This window comes from Thamnophis elegans, chromosome 15 (genome assembly GCF_009769535.1).
Source record: "Thamnophis elegans isolate rThaEle1 chromosome 15, rThaEle1.pri, whole genome shotgun sequence".
Lineage (NCBI taxonomy): Eukaryota > Metazoa > Chordata > Lepidosauria > Squamata > Colubridae > Thamnophis > Thamnophis elegans.
The window spans coordinates 25214447-25236779 of record NC_045555.1 but is presented as its reverse complement, the minus strand read 5'-3'; the positions used below and the strand labels follow the sequence as shown (position 1 = coordinate 25236779).

General features: G+C 41.0%; 1 protein-coding gene across 1 annotated transcript in view; it reads right to left on the bottom strand.

Moving 5' to 3' along the window:
* GLUD1 (glutamate dehydrogenase 1) overlaps positions 1-22333 on the bottom strand; it is a 30050-nt gene that overhangs the window by 5474 nt on the left and 2243 nt on the right. Inside the window, 12 exon segments of the mRNA XM_032231818.1 lie at positions 19-142; positions 1906-1986; positions 2075-2212; positions 3156-3293; positions 5539-5693; positions 5696-5717; positions 10996-11087; positions 11653-11719; positions 12795-12836; positions 12838-12851; positions 13730-13774; positions 13777-13809. Of these exon segments, the coding sequence (XP_032087709.1) occupies positions 19-142; positions 1906-1986; positions 2075-2212; positions 3156-3293; positions 5539-5693; positions 5696-5717; positions 10996-11087; positions 11653-11719; positions 12795-12836; positions 12838-12851; positions 13730-13774; positions 13777-13809 (951 nt within the window).

Here is a 22333-nt window from a genome sequence, read left to right as displayed (position 1 = left end):
AGAACCCATTAAACGTACTTAGTAGATGGTAGTTTGAGTCCCTTTCGTACTTGAAGGTCAAACGGCCGTAGCTGACGTGGTTCAGGTTCTTCAGCCATTCAAAATAAGATACAGTCACACCGCCAGCATTTAAATAAAGGTCCTGTGGAAAGAATAAGCGAGAAAATGAAAAAGAAGCAGACAAGTTAAGCTCAAAGGAGGGGCCAAATGCATCATCAGTCTTGAGTCCCTTGGCACCCACAAGAGATAGAAGTCCAGCCCACCTTGATTCTTAATACGTTGATTCTTATCTACCACCAATTTGCTTTGGCCACTAGTAGTTCAGATTCTTGTAGAGAGCCTCAGCCTGAAATAAACCTATATATTCATTTCAACTGCCTGGATTCCTGATTTTACAGTCATCGACTTAACAAGTGAAATGACAACTACAATTAAACACTTATTAACAGGTAGATCAAATTAATGTTTGGCTCCAGGTGAGATCAAGGAGCTAAATGAAGAGCAAAGAATTCAAAAGGAAAAGAATTCACTGTTGATAGAATCTCAGGCGTGTCTGTGTTTGATGTTTATTTTTATACTTCTTTCGTTGTATGCAGTCGCTTCTTGTGAGGTGGGTGGCCGCACATATTTGATACACGACTAAGTAAATGAAATGCAAGGCACTGAAAAAGGGTAAGGAGGATTCACTCGGCAAAGAGTAGCAGAAAAGAATAAGTAACCTGGGTGGATAAAAATCAATGATTTTTTAAAATTTAAATTGGAATTAAATCAAATTTATTATAATAAAATGCTTTTAGAGTAAAAAAATCTATCTAAAGATAGTTTTCTATTCAAGATACATTAATAATTTAGTTTATTCAGCATGAAACGGAGCTGAGTTATGTAGCATGAGGCTGTATATTCTGCAATATTGGTGAGTCAACAGCGGGTCAGAGGAGGAGCCGCTGCAGGGCAGAGATGACAGCTGCTCTTTGAACATTATGATTTAGATTAGTTGATTTAAATCAAGCTTTTTTACTACTTCGCATCCTGCTCAGCAACCCAGGAACCAGTATTGTGGTTTCAGGGAATGCATTTTTACTCCCACCCAATTGGCTGGATTAATAACTTGCCTGCATCCCTGGCTCTGAGCCAGCATTCAGGATGTAGTCCACAACAACGAGGAAGTCTCTCAGAAAGTTTCCTTCTCTTTGTTTAATATCTTGAAGTCTCCTCAGGTTAAAAAGCCCCCCATCAACTCGGTTAGCCAACTAACCCTGAACGCTTCTGGGAAACACAGGATGGAATTATTAGGAATCAAGATGAAGGTTGGGCCCCATCCACTAGCTGAGTAGCTGAGGAATTTTGGGGGAGTCAACCAAGCAAGGGGATCATGGAGATCCAAAGGTCCTATCTCTGCTTTATGGTGGCTGACGATGGCTGAGGACAACTCAGTCCTGCTTCTAAACTAAGCCATGGGCAAAGAGGAAGAGTGGGGTGAGTTCAACAGAACTTCCTTCCTTGTAGACAAAGATCAAAGACTTGCTAGGCTTGCAAGGGTCCTCCCACCTTGGCAACTTTATGGCTTGTGGACTTCAACACCCAGAATTCCTCAGCCAGGAAGTCCACAGGTTGTAAAGTTACCAAGGTGGGAGAGCCCTGTGCTAGGATATGATTGAGGATGAAACAAAAACATATTTTTTTTGTATCCAACCCAGCCAAAGGCAGACAGCCTTCATCTAATTTGCTACTAGTAGAGCTATTTGCCAGTTACATTCCTGGAAACAGATTAAAATCCATTCTGTCTATTTCAGAAAAGTCCTGCCGAATGATTATGTTTAAAAAAAAATATTCAGAAGTTATCTCCATCAATCAACTTAGCATTGTTTTTCCACCCAAGACAACAACTATCAAAAAGAACCTTACTGGAATAACCATGATGTTCCGTTCCAAGAATATCTTATCGGCTTCGGGGGTCGTGGGTCCATTAGCACCTTCAGCAATGATCTGGAAAGAACATCAGAGCATCACCGTTAAGCCCAGGAAATCTTTTAACGGAGGCAGCAAGAAGAGCTGGTGGAGAACAAAGTCTTACTTTCGCTCTGACATTGTGAGCGTTGGCTTTTGTCAACTGTTTTTCGCTGGCTGCTGGGATGAGGATGTCACAATCAGCTTCAAGAATGTGGCAGTCAAGAGCCTTAGCTTTTGGATAGGTGAGAATGGATCCGTGTTGCTGTTGAGAGAATGATGGGAATTACAACTGTTTAGTCAGTGTCTTAACAGAACAGAGTAACAAAGTTGGAAGAGACCTTGGAGGTCCTCTAATCCAACCTACTGCTCAAGCAGGAGACCCTTTCAGACAAATAGTTGTCCAATCTCTTCTTGAAAGCCTCCAGTGATGAAGCTCCCACAACATCTGAAGGAAAGCCATTCCACTGGTTAATTCTTCTCAGTAACAGGAAATTTCTCTTTAGTTCTAGGTTGGTTCTCTTGAACTAGTGGGATGCATGGAAGAAAAAATGGGGTGCACAGAGGTGGTGGCAGCAATGTTGGAGATGGGCGGTGATCCCCGCAGCCTGGAACAGCTGATCGGTGATATTCCAGGAGGCCGATCCAACCACCAATCAGCTGCTAGTGCTAAATTAGGCTGTGCTGAAGCTGACCAGACTGTTTGCTGCAAGGAAGCAAATTGCTGGGAGGCAGAGGCTGAAGGGTGGCCGGCGGCAGGTAGTCCGGGCTTCTGCAATTTTGCTCTATAAGACGCACAGACATTTCCACCCACTGGGGGGAGGAGTGCGTCTTATAGTCCAAAAATATAGTATGTGTGTTTGTGTGTATGTATGTGTGTGTATTCTATTTTGGTTAGGGTTAGGGTTATATATAATCTGTGTGCGTGTATATGTGTGTGTGTGTGTGTGTGTATTCTATTTTGGTTAGCTTCCGCATTTTTTGTGTGTGTGCTCCACCTCAATCAACATTCCCATTTGAGCTTCGTCCTCTTGATACTTTCTAAAGACCTAAAGTTTGAGTGCCCCACTCAAGCAAATCTGATAACTTCTTTCCAATCTGAAGCCTTTGTTTTGTTTACCATAAAGGCTTCTAATGCAGTAACAGAATGACTAAGCTTCATAGCCAGCGCAACAGGACAATAGACAATGGCAAACCATTTTGCATACCAGTTTGTAATCTTCCAACTCCTTTGGGTCAAGTCCATCAGGATTCCAGATAGCACCATCTTTTTCTCCAATAGCTACACATTTTGCTCCATAGCGATGAAGGTATCTCATAGAATGCAAACCTACGTTGCCAAACCCCTATTTTAAAAAAAAGTGAAAATAAGTTTTTAATTACCCTCCCTCGAACCTTTATTTTTCTTGAAGTAGCTTCATGAAGTACAACACCTTTCTAAAGAGTCCTTGTAGTGCAGTGGTTAGAATGCAGAATTGTAGACTCACTCTGTCCACTGACAGGAGTTCGATCCTGACTGGCTCAAGGTTGACCCATCCTTCCGAGGTGGGTAAAATGAGGACCTACATTGCTGGGGGCAATAGGCTGACTCCATAAACAGCTTAGAAAGGGCTGTAAAAGCACCGTGAAGTGGTATATAAGTCTAAGTGCTATTGCTAAAAAGCTTTAGAGTCAAAGCCACTTTATTCATGGCCATTCGTAGGTGAACAGCTAATACAATGGCCGGACTGACATGACAAAAATGCCATTTATATGTTACTTATAATAATCATTTGGCTGAAGTTCACTATGCATTTAATGCGAGAGAAATATTCTTCCAATATTTTATTTTTATTCAAAAATCAAAGCTTGACTCTTAATGACAAGGATATATAGCGATACTGTATATCCTTGCTATTTTCTTGGCTTGATATATCAATAATTTATCATTGCCACCTCCCGAAATGCACTTTTCCTCTTGTGACTTTCTGACAGATGGCAGTCCAATTTCTTCTTGAAAATTTCCAATGATGAAACCCCCATAACTTCCAAAGGCAACTTCTGTTCCGTTGGTTGATGTTTCTCACTGTCAGAAAGTTCCTTGTCTGGCCTTCAGGTGCTTTGGGAAATAGCTTGACCCCCTTCCTCTCTGTGGCAGCCCCTCGAATATTGGAAAACTGCTATCCTGTCTCCCCTGGTCCTTCTCTTCACTAGACTAGCCATGCCCAGTTCCTGCAACCGTTCTTCATGTTTTGGTCTCCAGTCCCCTAATCATCCTGGTTGCTCTTCTCTACACTCTTTCTAGAATCTCAACATCTTTTTTTAGTGTGACAACCAAAACTGGATGCAGTACTCTAGGTGTGGTCTTACTAGGGCTTTATAGAATGGTATTAGGACCTCATTTGATTTGATTGTATCCCTCTGTTAATGCAATTTAGGATTGCATTGGCTTTTTTGGCTGCAGCTGCACATTCCTGGCTCATATTTAAGCTGGTTGTCTACTAAGACTCCAAGATCCCTGTCACAGTCACTACTATTAAGCCTGGTTTCTCCCAGTTTATATGTCTATCTTTGGTTTTCCTGCCTAAAAGTAAGACTTTACTTTTCTCTACATTGAATTTCATTTTGTCAGATAGGGCAGTGTTTTTCAACCACTGTGCCGCGGCACACTAGTGTGCCGTGACATAGTGTAAGGTGTGCCGTGGGAAAATTATATATAGTCAATATAGGCACAGAGTTAAATTTTTTTAACATTTTCTAATGGTGGTGTGCCTCGTGATTTTTTCATGAAAAAAGTGTGCCTTTGCACAAAAAAGGTTGAAAAACACTGAGATAGGGCCCAGGGTTCAAGTCTGTCAAGATGGGAACTTGAGCCTATCTTCTAGGGCCAGGATGGCGAACCTATGGCACGCGTGCCACAGGTGGCAGGCGGTGCCATTTGTCAGGGCACGCGAGGCGTTGCCCTGTCAGCTGGCCAGTGTGCATGCGTGTGCTGGCCAGCTGATTTCAGCCTTTTTTAAAGCCATTTTTCGCCCTCCCCAGGCTCCAGAGGCTTTATAGGAGGCTGGGGAAGGCGAAAAGAGCCTCCCCTGCCCCCTCGGAGGCTTCAGGAGCTTCTCTGAAGCCTCCGGAGTGCAAAGAAACGGCCCTATGGGCAAACCGGACTTCTGGTTTGCTCGTAGAATTGTTTTTAGTCCTCCGGAGGCCTCCAGAGGGCCTCCGGGAGGGCGGGAGAGGCTGTTTTCGCCCTCCCCAGGCTCCTATAAAGCCTTTGGAGCCTGGGAGGGGGTGAAAAAGCATGCAAAAATGGGAGGGGGTGCGTGCCTCTCATGCACACTGGGGGTAGTGGTCGCGTGTTGAATTATGGATGCAGCATGCCCGCGCACGACCTTCCTGCACTCCCCCCTCTTATGGCACATGAGCCGAAAAAGGTTCGCTATTGCTGTTTTAGGGTATTGGTTATTCCTGCCAGCTTAGTATCATCTGCAAATTTGGTAACTTCCCCTTCTATTCCCTCATCTAAGTTGTTTACGAAGGCCATCTCAAGGCAATCCAAGTCTTAAGGCATCATTGCCCTTTCCTTCCCCATGTGACTCTTGTAAATCCACTAACCTGGATGGCAAAAGTTTTATCTCCAAATCCTGGAGTCATTCCCAAGAGGCTCATGTACGACGCTTCATTGATGAAGTTCTCGATCCCGTGAAAGACGCCACGGCCCGTGGCTGAGATGCGGCCGTGGATGCCACCCTGGCTGATAGGTTTCCCGTCACACAGGCATGGGCATTGATGTCCTGCAAAAGAAAGAAGGACATTCAGGTGGAATGGGATGGGCAGATATTCTCAAAACATCTACTGTCAGGTCTGCAAGGTTTGGCTTGGCGCCTCACAGGGATCCTGCCATCAAAGGCTACAGGGGGAGGGAGAGGATAGAGGGACAATAAAGCCGTACATGACGGGAAATAGGGAGGGAGAGAATGACAGGTGATAAAGCTTGGAACCAGTTTGTACCAGCATTCAAGGCAAGGCACCCTGAGAAAGCATGTGGATTACCCTGAAACAGCTCAGCGTTCTCAAAACACTTCGGGGAGTTCTGATTGGCTGAAGATGGGCTGGTAAGGGGGGGGGGGGGCAGGCAGGGAGAGAGCTGGGATAAGGGGAAGCTTTTCTGTATTTTTTGAATGCGAAAAACTCAGATCCACCCCGACTTTACTGCCGCCAACATCTTTTATTAAAAGAACCTTTCACTTCAACCAAGTGGAGTCAGGAGTCTTCTTTCTTAAGGGATCAGATTGGGGCAGATCTGACGTGTACCCTGCCACGTGTTAATGTCTCCTCTGCTGACTTTTATCTTTACTGGATTTCGATATCCAAGAATGAATTTAATCACAACCCATGCGAGGAGTTACTTCTACAGAGTCATCAGATTACGACAAAGCAAAAGATGGAAAAGTCCTCCAGGTTTTGTGAAATCATTTCTTTTCCAGGTTTTGCTGACCTGATTTTTCAGAACAGTGGGCATACTTACTTCACTTCGCCCTTGCTGGAACCAACTCCAAATGTAGCTGGGTTATTTCTACTTTCACACATGTTGGCATTCTTCAAAGAACAGTGAATTGCAAATCACTAGAAATGCAAAGTCACTCCAAGAAATGAAAATTTGGGGTCATGATCCAACTTTACAAAGTCACAATTACCAAGCCATATTCCAATTTAGGAGTTGTGGGTTCACATATTGTGTCACTGCCTCTAATGCAACAAAATGGAGAGTCAATTTGCAACTTTACCAATGTTCTCTGAATTTCTGAAATGGACCAGATGGGCTAAAATTCAGGAATCTATTATATAAAAACAGCCAGCTGCAAACTTCCCCCCCTCCACTTCAGTAATGGATCACAGTAGGGCCCTTAGAAAGAAAATAGAAACATCTCGGCTCTACAGTAGAAAGGCAAATTGCTTCTTAATGAGGAACAGTATAAAAGTTGCTCAAATCCCGTCTCAAGGCGGCTTGCTAAAGAGAGCCCTTGAAAATTGTGCTAAGAAACAACTTTTTTCATGTTTTGGCAGCTGCCAAAAAGATTGACACAGAACGTTCCAAATTTATCTCCTATTGTATTTGCTTTACATTTTTTTGTTCTTCTTTCGTTTACATTTGATGGGAATTCTTTCAAAATGTAAATGTTCTTCCTTCTTGTCTTGAGTTTTGAAACATCTGACTCACTGCTTCCACTTATTATTTTCTTTGGGCTGATGAGTCAGAATAATACAAAATGAAGCTCTCGCTTCATTGTAGAAAGTGTAGAATGCTATTGTCATAGTTCCCATATTATGCACTGTAAAACACTGTGGCGTATTCTGCTCGGCCGTGTTGAGCTTTGCAATTTGAGGCTTACCCAAAGAGAAGAGTTTGCAGGGCCTAAGCAGGGGGAACAGATGTCGAAATTTTATCTATGTGAAATAGAAGCCTCTGTGCTCCATTCAGGCTCTGGTATATATTTTGATGATAAATGTTGCATCTACAATTCATCAGTTTCTGTGCCAATCTTAATTTATTTATTCAGCTCCTTGGAATAGCAATGAAACAACAAACTGTTTATCTAATCTTAAATTATAATTTAGAATAAGAGAGTTAGAAGGGAACTTGAAGGTGTTCTAGTCCAACCCTCTGCTTAGGCAGGAAACCCTACACCACTTCAGACAAATGGTTATCCAACATCTTCTTAAAATGTCCAGTGTTGGATCATTTACAAGTTGCTCCACTGATGAATTGTTCTAACTGTCAGGAAATTTCTCCTCAGTTCTAGGTTGCTTCTCTCGATTAGTTTCCACCCATTGCTTCTTGTTCTACCCACAGGTGCTTTGGAGAATAGTTTGACTCCCTCTTCTTTGGGGCAACCCCTGAGATATCAGAATATTGCTATCATGCCACACCTAGTCCTTTTTTTCATCTAATAAGCTTTCAATCAGAATCCCAAAGATGCTTTTTCAAACTGCAAGTTGATTTTCTTTGTTTTGCCTTGAAGATGTTTTGCTTCTCGTCCAAGAATTTTCTTCAATTCTGACTGAATCAAGAAGCTTCTTCAGCTTGACTGAATCAGAATTCAGTCAGAACTGAAGAAGCTTCTTGGATGAGAAACAAAACAATTTCAAGGAAAAAAGAAAGTCCACTTGGCTTTTGAAAAAGCACCTTTGGGACAACCATGACCTGGATGATTAAGAATCTCCATTGACTTTCAATCAGAACATCCTATAAACCACATATTTTTTAAATCAATTCTTGTCTATTAGTAGCTTTTGAGTGTCACAAAAATCTTTGAAAAAGCAAAGCAGACGAGATCTCACACTTCAAATAAAGAAGCATTTTATCATACACAGCTAATCCGTATCAAAAAAGAGAAATCTTTTAAATTCACAAACTGCACCAGTCACATGAGCAATAAATTAAATCCTTTATGCAACAAACTATGGATTATATTCCCAATTATGATATAAAATAAGGAGTTTTCAGTGAAGTGTTAGACCCAAGAGCAAGAATGGCTATTTTTAGCAATCTGCTACATCAGAGAAAAATGCCAGCTCATCAAGGCAGCAAAACTGCTCTTAATAAAACTAGCCAAAAAGGGAAAAGTTATTTAGAGCTGCAGCTTTACTGACTAGAATACTAAAGAGCAAATTGTTCTCTCCTTCTTTTCTTCTCTCCACAATGTGTGTGCAGGAAAACAAACATTGAAGGCTTTTTGCATGTACCATTTGTCACTTAATTGAAACTTTATAGTCTTGCAATCCGGAGTGTTTTTTTTTTTTGGCCAAAGTTTAAAGTATCCATCTCAAGTAAAATTATGTGAGAGAAGTCCACAGAGTCATTCAAGAGGCTGTTTAGAAAACAGTTTCCATGGTCACCCTGAATAAGCAAAATGTTAACTCAGATGAACCGAAGTGTAATATAATTTAATTGCTTGCTCATGCATGAATAATTAAAAGAATTTTGAAAGAAAGCACTTTTTCTTGGTGGCCAAAAAAAACCACCCTCGTCTCCAATTTTCCCGTTTTCTAGTTGAAAATGATTACAAAACTGAATTCAAAAGAAAAGCTGGCACTGTATTTCCAAAAAGATGATCTTGCCTAGTCGATGATAACACAGTTGTTAAAATCAGAAAGCAGAGCTTTCTATTATTATTAAATACTGACCATTTTTAGAATTGGGCATGGTCTCATTACAGGACTAATGCAGCCTAGATGTAATTTATGTCAACAGATTAATTGTTTTCATAATTTTATGTCACTTTGTTAACAGCTAAAGACACATTATCAACTCTGCAAAAACAACCACCTCAATAAGTGACTGCCAGGTATATTGCAATGAACTACAAATTACTAGTACAGTTTATTATGGACTGGTTTTCTCAAAGTCTATATTATTTAATTTCAAGCGGCATCTATGGCCAACTCTCAGGGCATCAGTCTTTGCAAGCATGCCAAGATCTCCTCCTCACTGTGCATCTTTATGATTTATAGCTCCAATACAGAGAAACTAGCACAGGGAAGAGAATCCAGTGCGGCCTTTGCATTTGAGTCGATACATTATATTAGGAGGAGCCGATGGTCTGGGGAGAAAAAGGATGCGACAAGGGCTTGCCCTACATTATGGCAGCTTATAAAACAAAATGATAGAAATTAACCGATTTGCAAGTTTCCAAGGAGCAGGTGCCGTGGTAGAGAAGCTCTCGTATCCCCTGCGTTAGGAGACCCCACTCAATCACATAGCACAGGGATGTCAAATTCAAGGCTCAGGGGCCAGATCTGGCCTGGGAGTGTTTAGATATGGCCCAGAGGGCCGCCCTGGAAACAGCAAGGGACTGGGCCACCGTGCCTCTGCCAGTGAAAATTTTTGCTAGCAAAGGGTTGCAGGAGGCCGCTGCAACTGAAAATGGAGCTTGGGAGCCCATTTTCGGTGGCAGAGTGCTTGGGCCACCACTTCCGACACGAGTGACACGCACCTGGCCAGCCCCCCCCCCCCGAGGTCAACACAACCCTGATGAGGCCCTCAATGAAATTGAGTTTGACACCTCTGACCTAGCACATTGCTAGGGAGGACAGCAGGCACACAGATGCAGCCCCCTATCATGTTGGAAGAGAAGCTCCACATGGGATTGAGAGTTAAAAACTAGATGGACATCATTCTGCAAACAGAGACGATTCCTGAAGGATGCTTCCTACATTACAATTCTATCTGGAGAATGTACTTTATGAAAGAGTAATCCCGGTTTCTGACGATGTTACCTAGTTTGGGTAATGAAACATCTGCAAGAGAACAACCAAGTTCAGAGAGCACCAAGGACGCCTCCTGTATAAAGCAAGTAGCGTGTCAGAGATACACATATTCTCCTGTGCATTTCCAACTAAACTATTTATTTGGGGAAAGACACTCATTCAAAAGTGATGCTTGCAGACATGTAGACCTTATGTTGGTCTTATGTTGCTTATCCAAAGAACTGCAAATCTGTTCTAAGGTCTGTGTTAGTGTTGTGGCCCGCCAGCGGCCAGCCCAGATGGCAAAAGATTCGGACAGTGAGGTTATCAGTTATAACAGTGACAGTTATCAGTTGCCTTCAGAGTCAGACATCAGTGAGGTAACTGGAGCCTGTTCCCAGAATTGCCAGACGAACGGAAGAGCTAAGGAAGAAGGGTCAACTTGGGAGTAAAGCCATAGGTAGATGGTGAATGGCCCCTCCCACAGAGAATAAAAGAGGAGTGAAAGGGGAGTAGACTTTGCAGGAGACAATTAGTTCATTCCTGCATTCTTACAAAGTATTGTGGCATCTGAAAGATATTGGCCTGGCCACTCTCCAAGCCTGATGAAGGTTGGTAATTGTGAACTATCTTGAAAGACTGTGGGCCGGGACTTTGCTGGAGAGGAATTCACTGTAAATTAAATAAAAGGGATTTATCGGGACAAGGACTCAGCTTCATGCTGCTGGGGAAGTCTAGGTCAGAACAGTTAGATTGTACAGAACTTGAAGAACAGGTCGGAAGGCCACTGCACCATAAGGGAAGCTTTTGTTCAGAACTTACATAGTGCCCTATGGTATTAGCATAGGTGTCTGCAATCCACGACATCCTTTCACCGGTGCTCATGTCAGGAGCTGGCACATCCACACCGGGCCCTGTTTGGCACAGCCGGGAACAAAGAGGGGACACCATTAAACACAAATCCGTTCCATCCAGGGAAAACCAGAAGAATCAGCTGTGATATTGCTTACAGTTATGTTAGGGTTAATGCTGCCAAGCCATTGGAAGCAATGTTGTCTTTATTCATGGATGCAATGATTCATGGTCTAAATGGAGGGAAACGTCTCCATTCAATCATTTAGAGCAGGGGTCTCCAGCCTTGGTAACTTTAAGCCTGGAGGACTTCAACTCCCAGAATTCCCCAGCTAGCTTTGCTTTATGTTGAAAATTTTGATATGTCTGTCCTCGCTGAGGGACTGAGTCAAAAGCTGGGGAGCCCTAGCAACAGAGCTGTGTCCTCCTCTAAAGCTAACATGTGTCTTATAGTGTAAAAAATACAATAATTAAAACAAGGAAACAAAAGCATTCTGTCCTTCCGAGTGTCTTCACAACAGGCACTACCACATTCAAAAAAAAATTTTTTTGGGGGGGGGCACAGTTGTACTATCTACTGCTGAATTATTCTTCTCATCCAAATCAATACATATATTCCAGCATTACATACCAATGAAGCCTTCTTTGCCAGTTCTATGGTAAACCGCCGTGTGATTTTTTCCAATTCATTATCCTACAACACAAAAGAAGAGAATGAATATCTGGGAGATGAATAAGCAACGCCCAAAGTCCACACTTAACTTTAACAATGACTTTTAATGACATCAACTGCCACTTTAGGATTGCTAGAAACACACCATAAATAAAATAAGGATTACATTCTATTGCAATGATTCTGAGCCACCCTGTATGTTAAAACCTTGCGACTGGGATAAATCCCTTTTATTTCATTTATCCTAAGCGTTCATCACTGCACAGCACATACCCCCAAAACATATGTTAGCTTGCAAAATAGACATTCTACATTCTAACTGTGTAGAATGACAACATATTAAGTAAACTGGTTGTTTATTGGCATATTGGCCAAAACATGCAACTCTGACCATACTGCAGTCCTTCCTCATATACAGGCAGTCCTCGACTTACAACAGTTCATTTAGTGACTGTTCAAAGTTACAACGGCACTGAAAAACTCACTTATGCCCGTTTTCACACTTATGACCATTGCGGAATCCCCATGGTCACTAGATCAAAATTCAGGATTTTTTGGCAACTGACACACATTTATGACAGTTGCAGTGTCCCGGGGCCATCTGATCAATTTTTGCGACCTTCTGACAAGCAAAGTCCATGGGGAAGCCGGATTCATTTAATAACCATGTGACTAACTTAACAACGGTAGTGATTCACTTAACAACTGTGGCAAGAAAGATCGTGAAACAGGGCAAAACCTACAACAAATGTTTCGCTTTGCAACAGAAATTTAGGCTCAATTGTGGTCGTAAGCCAAGGGACTACTTGTAGTGATATGGGTACAATTCGGCTGCTTAACTAAGTCATTCCTTTTATTTGAGAAAAAAAAGATGACAGCCTCAATTGACAAAAAATAATTGCAGGCAGCATTCATAAGTTTATCTGGCAACTTTCCTTGTGATTATTGCTTATCTGAAAGGTATGATAGGCATGAACGTATGCAATTATCTCTCCAGCCCAAGAACATATATAGAATTCTAGTGGTCTATGTTAAGAAAACAGCTCCTCAGATATCATGCCGATTAAAAGCATATTTTTCTGGAATTTGAACTTACTGTATATAGCCTAGGATTGATCTTAACACCAGCCTTTGCACCATCCAAATGGCACATCTGAAAACAAATGTTCACGCTTAAGTTAAAAAAAAAACCAAAGGACAAGAATGTAAAGATGGTAAAGATTTATTTTATCGCTAACTCCCCTGTCTGGTCTTTTCCACTTTTAGGAATTAGTCACAGAGATATCAACAGAAAAATGAAAAAGAAGGAAAGAAAATGCAATACGACAACAATGATTTAGTTTAACATAATTCACCATAATGAAAAGACGAGATTCAGAATTTTTTTTTACAAGAATTATTTACATATGAAAAACAGGATAATTCTTTATATAGTGTAGCATTTAATTAAGTGTGGAAACCTCTACAAAGGTTTAGTTGTGCCACGTAACAGTAGTTGAAGAGCATCTGAATTCAGGCCTTTTTAAGACCAGTGGCACCACTCTTTCTTGCTTTGCTAATTTTGATCAGCTAAGACAGACAGAGTTTAAAAATCTTGCATTACATCAGATTTAATCAATTTTTTCTCTGTTTCATAAACTGAAAAGGAGCTGCGTGCTGAGGCTGGATGAAGGCTAGAAATGTTATCTCTAAAATGCCCCCAAATTGGCAAAGCAGACATCTCTACTCCCAGGGACATCCTTCATTTCAGGCCCAAGAAACAGAAAAGAAAACTTAAAATCCCCAGGAAAGCATAGACATACTTTACAAGCTCAGCCCACCCACGCCATCTGTGGAGAGAGGTCACCTCCCTCACAGGCCATTACTCCGCATACGTTCTCAAGGAGCTCACTAGAGCAAGATAGATCTTTCTTACTCCCTCAAACTCCTAGCTCTTATATGGGAATAATATCCTACACAGCTCATAAACATCTTCCTGACAAAATTAAAGGCCTTAGGGCTTTAGAGTGAAGTTAATTTAGAATTACTTACCAACTACTGCACACTTATATGTCATAAGAGAAGCTAAAGCTTTACTTCATCAACACTCACTTCCGTGCTGTAACGAATACCTGTTTAAAGAAATATGAATGTTAGCAACTGATGCCCTGTGTCACCTGTCCAGTAAGAAATCAGCCACCAGCACAAGAAGGAAGAGAACCATTAAAAAAAGCAATTTAGCAGGGAGGTCAAATACAATGAAATCTACCATGTTTCCTCCCCAAAAATAAGACCTCCCCGGATAATAAGCCCAATAGGCCTTTTGAGCGCATGCGTTAAAATAGCCTTCTCCCAAAAATAAGACCTCCCCAAAAATATTGCAACACAGCAGCATCCATGAGATGACCACGCTCGCCGTCTCCTGCACATGAAAAAAATTATAACACCTCCCCAAAAATAAGGCCAAGGGCTTATTTCAGGGGTCAAAAGAAATAAGACCCTTTCTTATTTTGGGGGAAACACGGTATTTGCGCAATCTTTTGGTGATAGAAAAAATAAAAGCAAAATTTGTCACTAATTCTACCAGCTCTGATATTTGTTCCACCATGCAATCCACAACGTGAGTCATTTTGTTCAAGGATTGAATTATCATCTTCACGTCTGGTTTTAAGCAGGAATCCAACCTGACTACAGACCCAGGTCCCAACTTCGCTTCCATAATTCTGTAAAATACTTTTTTAATTAACCTAGTATTATTCATAGGGCTCATTTTTCAACACTGTATATGCTGCTGTTCGTCTGGAAAATCCAACTGTGATCAAACCAGCACTAACAGCAGCTATTATGCAATATTTGAAGCAATAGCAGAATACTGACAAAATAATAGTAGTTGGGTTTAAGGAGACTATCACTGAATGAAAAAAAATGCCAATGATTTGCACAGAGAGCAATGAAATCAAGGAGACAACCAAACTAGAAATAAGGAGAAATTTCCTGACATGAGAAAAATCAATCAATGCAATATCTCCTCCAGAAGTTGTGGGTGTTCCAGGAAAATATTAGAATGTGCAGAAATGAATAGACTAACATTAGCAATTAAGGAGAAAGAACAAACTGATTATTAAATAATATGGGAAGTGTTTTACCAACGATCAGAGAATAAAAAAAAAGGAAATTGGAAATAAAAGAAGATAAAAAGAATAAAAAAACATATCAAGAATAAAATGGCAGTGGTTAGTATTAGTCAGATGAGAATGACTATGTTGAATGTTATTATTTTATTTTTATTAGAAGGTATGTTAAGAAAGAAATGAAGAGCTTTACAATGCTTAACTGTTCAATGTATTATGATCTACGGAAGGATGCTGCACAGAAATATTTGTACTCAGATGACCCACTGCTTAAGGAAAGATGGAATGTTTATATTTTTAAAATTGAAAAAATAAACAAAAAACTTTAAAAAAAAATCTCACTGGAGATTTATAAGATGAGATTGGACACCCATTTGTTTGGAATGGTCTCCTGCTTGACAAGAACTAGGCGGCCTCCAGCCTCCAACGTCTCTTTGAACTTCTGAACTACTATTCATAAATAGTATTAGAGTTTGTTCAGCAAGATCTATAACTTCATACCATTCATCATCATTAGTGGTTTCCACTGATGGATCTAAAACACGCCAGGTTAAAAAGTCTACAATATCCTGGATCCAACTGCTAAAATATAAAAAGTAAAGGTTTCCTCTGTCCGGTCATGTCCAACTCAGGGGGAATGGTGCCAATCTCCATTTCTTAGTCGAGGGAGCCAGCATTATCCAAAGTTATTTCCGTGGTCATGTGGCCAGCGTGACTATACGTTGAGCACACGGAACCTGTTACCTTCCCACCCAAAGTGGTGCCTATTTATCTACTTGCATTTTGCATGCTTTTGAACTGTTTGGAGCAAGGAACGGGAGCTCACCCTGTCGTGCAGCACTCGGGTCCTGAACCCAGGCTGTCAGCTTCAGCGTCTTTAACCGCTGAGCCATTATGTCTCCCTTTGGCAGAAGTGGTGTTCAGCAGGTTCTGACCAGTTCTGGAGAATCAATGCCACCTCTGACTGGTCCCACCCCCATCTATTCTCTGCCTCCCGAATCCCAGCTGATTGGGAGGAAATGGGGATTTTGCAGTAACCTTCCCCTGTCACACCCACTAAGCCACATCCACAGAACTGGTAGTAAAAGTTTTGGAATCCCACCACTGCCCTTTGGCTAAAAATAAAACATGCTAACACAAGTGTAGAATGTCTCTGGTATACGCCAACTACTGGTTCTATTCTGTGTTATCTGGTCAATCAAGTATTTACTTTTATGAAAAAGAGATGAATTACTTTTTAATGCCTGCAGTGACAACTTCATTTTGCAAAGTCTGCTGTACAGGAAGCTATCACTTCCTCATTTCCAGCTTTCTGGCTGCACGTTCATCTGAGGCAGCCTGTTTCCTGCTCTCTTATTTAATGTTCCCTAACCTTCCACAACTAAGCAAGGAGCAAGTTCACAGCCACTCTCATTGCACTCTTCTTTTAACAATTAAAATTTACCAAGTTGGAGCCACAAAGCATTGAAACATAGCATGCTATCCACCAACTTAAAAGCAATGGCAGTCACTGAACGACATAATGGAAATCTCCCATTAACTAGAAAGAAAGAGAAAATGAATGTACCTCGTTTGATAGGATTATAAAAATTATGGCTATTAAGAAAGTGTTTTTGAATGTAATGGAGAGTTTGGTTATGCACAAGGAATAATAAGAGACACATTAAGAGAATATGTTATCAAAATGGTATTTGGGAATAAATAGGAACAATTTTGAAAACAGAAATTAAGTACCTAATAACGGGGCCTAACTTATGCATATGAATCTTTTACTCTGCCTTAAATCTGGAAAACTGTTTCGCGGTCCCTCAAGCTGATGTTACCTATTATAATTGCAAAAAGAAACATCTGCAAGTAAACAACCAAGCTCAGAGAGCAGGAAGAACTCCGCAGCTCAACTATGAGCTACATTTATTCTCTTCCATCGCCCTGTATTCATTTCACAGGCTAAGGTATGGTTAAGATTCAGTCCATCGTCCTAATCAAATTTATTGCAATTGAACTTGTCTCCAGAAGTTGTGGCTGCTTCATTATTGGAGGTCTTCAAGAAGGGACTGGACAGCCACTCATCTGAAATGGAATTGGGCTGAGGTGTCAAACTTGATTTCATTGAAATCAAGGGTTGTGTTTTGACCTCGAGAGACCGGGATGATCATGGCCGGGGGTGGCGTGGCCAGCTCAATGTCACTCATGTCAGGGGCGCCTGTGCTGGCTAAAGTACTCTGCCAGCAAAAACAGGTCCCCGACCTCCATTTTCAGCTGCAATAGCCTCCTACAAGCAGCAGTGGGTTCATATTTTGTTACCACTGGTTCGCCCTGCACCCCCGCTCCACTTGCTTCAATGCATGCGGCCAGCCTTCCATGCATCTTTTGCTCGTGCATGCACACATGCCTTCCATGCATGCAGCCGGCCTCAAAAACATGCCTAAATAGGACTGCACAGAGAAGGGGCGGGTGGGTCCACCTGCAATTTTCACTACCGGTTCAGGTGAACCTGTCCGAACCGGATGAATACCACCTGTGCCAGTGAAAACGGAGCTCGGGAAGGCCATGTGCAACCCTCCGAAGCTCCATTTTTGCTGGCAGAGGCACCATTGGCCAGTCCTTTACTGTTTCCAGGGTGGCCCCAGGGGCCCGATCTAAACACCCCAAGGGCCAGATCTGGTCCCTGGGCCTTGAGTTTGACACCCCTGGAATAGGGTTTCCCTGCCTCAGGAGGGGGTTGGATTAGAAGATCTCCAGAGTCCCTTCCAATTCTGTTCTGTTCTTTTGTGCCTTTTATTCCAAGAGATGGAATAAAACAGCCATTAGAAATGCAAGAAAAACTGCACCAAAGTTAGCAGTATTCTTGCCCAACCAAGGCTAAGCTTCACTTTGTTTAAACACTCAGGCAATTCGTTTTTCTGTTATAAAAGCCTCCGACTACAAAATGACTCACAGCCATGGTAAACTTTCCACTGGAACTGGCACAAGATGTTGTTTGTTAAGGATTTTCTTTTCCTCCGGCACACCCGAAAAAGTTAACCAACTAGGACATCACAATCTGCAAAGAACAGATTCGTCTCCTTTGTACTGAAGCAGCAATGAAAAATCACCAAAGAATCCTGAAAAAAATGTTCAATTTGTGAGCTTTTAACTCCCTTCTGGAAGAGACAAGACTTGTAGGTAAAACTGTACGCCACACACACAATTTAGCAACTGCTTACACACTGCAATAATTTTGTGAGTAGCAAATGCAATACGTTTGTGAATAGTGATACAAAAACATGGTGAAGCAAGGATCCTACCTATAGATATTAGGAATAAATCCACATACATTGGCAGTAAAGTTGCCAATTTTTCACCCTCCGTAGGCTTCAGGAAAGCCTCCGGGGCCTGGGGACGATGAAAAAGGGGTCCAACCAGAAGTTTGGAAACGATCTGTTTCCGCCTTCCAGAGGGCCTTCAGGGGATGCCGTTTTCCGCCCTCCACTGGCTTCAGGAAAGCCTCCGGAAATGGCCTTCCCTGGCCCTCCGGAAGGCTGAAAATCAGCTGGACAGTGTGCGCCAGAGTTGAGGCTGCAGTGCCGGCAAATATGGTTCCATGTGCCATAAGTTCGCCATCACAGCTCTAGTAGTTGATCCAAAGTACAAAAACAAAGACAAAATGTCAACAGGACTATTATTCAACACGATTGTTTCTACAGGAACAATGGTCTCCTTTAAGATAGGGTATCTCTGCTAGAGTCTGGATAAAGAGTAGAGATTAACATAGGACGCTCCATTACTAGAAGGTCATTCCTGTTTCCTGTACCTTGTTAGGACACTTTTAGTTCTCTGGACAGCTGTCCATATGATAAATAGGAGCAGCTGTAGTTTCTTCTGAAGCACAACCTCTAAGCACATGATCATACAGGCAAACTAACACCAGTGCACTCTTTACTGTATTATGATTTATTGTGAATTGTTTGCATGGTTTCCTTATAGCTGAGAAAAAAGGGGGGGACAGGGGGAGAGGGAAAACAGAGAGAATAGCCTTTTAAAAAATCCTTACAAAATTAAGGCTAAGTATTTTTAATCTATTCATGATGCTGTTGCTTTTCTTTCCATTATTGAAAATGTATTTTTTTAAAGTTTTAAATAAATATTTAGGAAGCAAACCAGTTTTATTAGTTAATTTAATGGCATATCTAGAGATGCTCTTAGAAGTCACAATGTGCAGGTTTGGATAACCACAGCGTTTAAAAATGAAATCCAAAAATTCAGCGAAGCATAGTAAGATATATACCTAATTAGTCCAGTTGACTTGGAATACAGATTGAAAATATTTCTCAGGTGATGAAATAGCCTGAGTTGTTTCTAAAAGCACTCCAAAAAACCAATCTTGGGATTTGGGGCAAATATATCTGCTCTGAAACAGCCAGGCTTACATCATAAAAACATTAAAATCATCAACTATAATATGCCAAATACAATCATTGATTCTTATGAGAATGCACAGATTACAAAAGGCAAAAGAAACACTTTACTTTTATTCCACATTTCCATTTTCAATACTGTTCTTGCTTCTTGCTAAATGTCATATCAGATTTTATTTACTATGGTTTAAAGAATAAGTATCTGAATTTTCAAAAAAAATAGGGCGTAATTTATATCAAGGAATACTCAATAAAGTTTGGAAATAGATTCCTGCTTCTTGAATTTACAAAACATCCTTCCAAAAGTCAAAGTATGGTAGTCAAGAATTCCTGACTAGAAATCAAAACTTGTTCAAGGTTTTTCAACACCACAACATGTACTACTTTCTAAAGATAGGGATGTTGCCATGGACCAGCAATTCAAATTAGTTCAATACCCCAATGGAATTATTTTAAGGACCTCCAAAGATTCAAGGTTTAACTTTATTACAGATGATCAAACTTTAAAACATAGTAATTTTCTTTCATAATTTTATTTGTCAAGGAATAATTCAACGACACCCCCGAATATACCAAAATCCAAAGCATGTGAGATGGTTATATTAGAGGGGTCTCACTATTGTCAAATCCATGGACTATACCAGAAACTGCTAGTGTTGCTTCTGTACTTACGCATTATGTGAACAATGGATAATATATAAGTGGTGTGAAATTTAATGTTACAGAGAAGGAAGACTGCCTTATCCCGATTTGCAATTACCAACAAGCCTTATTAAAAGACAAATCAGATAAACAATTAACAAATTAAATACAGAAAAAGGGAGGGTGTGAAGTCCCAAATGTGCTTTTTCAAGAGACAACTGGGCTTTGTTTTTTCTTGAAGACATTTTCTTTCTTATCCAAGAATGAGAAGCAAAAACGTCTTCAAGGAAAAAACAGAAAGTCCAGTTGCCTCTTGAAAAAGCACTTTTGGTACAACCATTGACCTGGATGAGGGTGTTAAGGAAACAAAAAGAAAATTGGAGCAAATCCACAAAAAGCAAGTGGATGTAGGAAATGACCAGGCTGAGCCTGAGGGAGGGGAGTGATTAGCATCATTAGTATCAAGTCCCTTAACGCCTACAAGAGATCTAAGTCCAGTCCACCTTGAATTTCTCTGACTCTTATCTACTGCATATTTGCTTGACCATTAGTAGTTCAGATACTTGTAGAGAGCTTAAGCTTGCAATAAATCTTTATACCCATTTGAAATGCCCTGGATCTTTTGATTTCCTATCGCTTGACAGTGGGTCTATTTACTCTTGGATTACTTGTGTCTTCTAAACATCACCTAGGCCAAAAAGCAACAATGACCATAGGCACGTCATATCCATGTTATGAATCTATTATCTTTCCCAACCTTCCCTTCTTTGTAGAAAACATTCACAAGCAAATAATTAAAACACTCTAAAGCTGCTTTGGCAGCCTTGAGATTGGTATGGGAGAGTCATGCAGTCCACCACACTAAAATGCAGAATATCTGCAGGGTTCTTGGAAGCTGCTGTTATTTACCAGCACTGGGAAGCTCAAAGAAGGCAATTCAGTTTACTGAAGCTTCTCAAGCAAGACTTTTCTTTTTGGTTACAAGGATTTGGAGATCGATATTAAATGATTTGGGTTTCCTACATAGGTTGGGGAAAATATTATGGGTCTTAAGAGAATGACATTGGGATGTAGAACTTTGTCAGCAACTTTGGAGAGATTGTATTATGTGGTGATAGTTATGTCAAGATTATTGTTACAACACCAAGCACACCAAGAAAACCAATCTGGATGCCAGAAAGTGCAAGAAAATATTGCATTTGCCTTGAGTAATTTTTGAAATTATCCTCCTTCTATGTAAATGTTAAAGGACAAATATCTTGATCAAAACAATTACTTTATTCAATGTGTTTCAGTGGCCACAATGGAATTTTTAACCTTGTGTCCACACTAATCTGGACAGGCTAAACTTGGACCACTCGTATTCAAAGAATTCTAAGAGACCCTATTTCCCAGTCGCATAAACTTCACATCTGAAACCTTCCACAGAGGTTCTTCAGCGTTTCTTTTGTAAACCTCATGATCAAATAAAAATATACATTTTGATATGCTGATATAAAACCCTGAGTGTTCTTACTCTCTGAAGATCAAGCAACTGAACAAAAATAAGCACCCAAACACAAATTTTCCAGCAATTAATTGGCCCTTGGGCAACCTAGTAGTCTCTTTCAAACCTATGGAAACGGCAGGCTCCTGCAAACTCCACAGAAAACTTTTATTTTTCTTGTGAAACTCAAACAAGGAGGAACTATGGACTGCAGGAAAATTTTCGGAAACTTGCAGAAAGCTTATCACACAGGGGACTGAAGGGGGGAGCCAAATCTCCTCCAGAGGATGGTATGTCTCCATTATATAAAATATACCTTTCTAACCTTTGGCGCAGATTAGAGATAACACTCTGGAAAGGATGTTTTGCAATTCTCACCATTCTGGCCAGTTTTGTCCTTAACCAATCATCAACTGCCTGATATGCTACATATGAACAAGTCAATGACGGCACACCAAAGATAAACAAATGTCTGAGTGGTTTTTCCAATTCATTTTAACTGCAACATTCACAGTAAGTCTAGTGCGTTGAATTGGGATGGGGACAAACAGCCACACAAACCCAGTGCGTGATTGAGCCTCTTAACTCTTCCTCAGTGCAAACTTACAGAGAAACTTAGCTGTTTGGGGGAGAACTGGAGGAAGATACCTTTGAGCTCTTACAGAAAACTGTAGCTCAAACAAACATGGGTGTGATGAATCACACAATATCCAAAGATGTTCTCTTTAGCCTGCAGGGGTATATACTGCCAACTCTCAGCTTACTTTTTGCCTCCTTTAAGGGAGGGGTGGTTCAAACAAAGAGCACTGCTTACACTCCTTTTCCTTGCAAGAATGCCTGTGGGATCCACACAGCATCAAAGGGCAATCTTGTTGCCACTGTGTAACACACCGGCCTTTCTGTTTACTGTTTAGTCACACAATAACAGCTAAACTACCAAAGAAGCCATCTCTGTTTCAAGTATAAGGCTTTAATTCCCCCTCTTATCCCAGTGTAATCC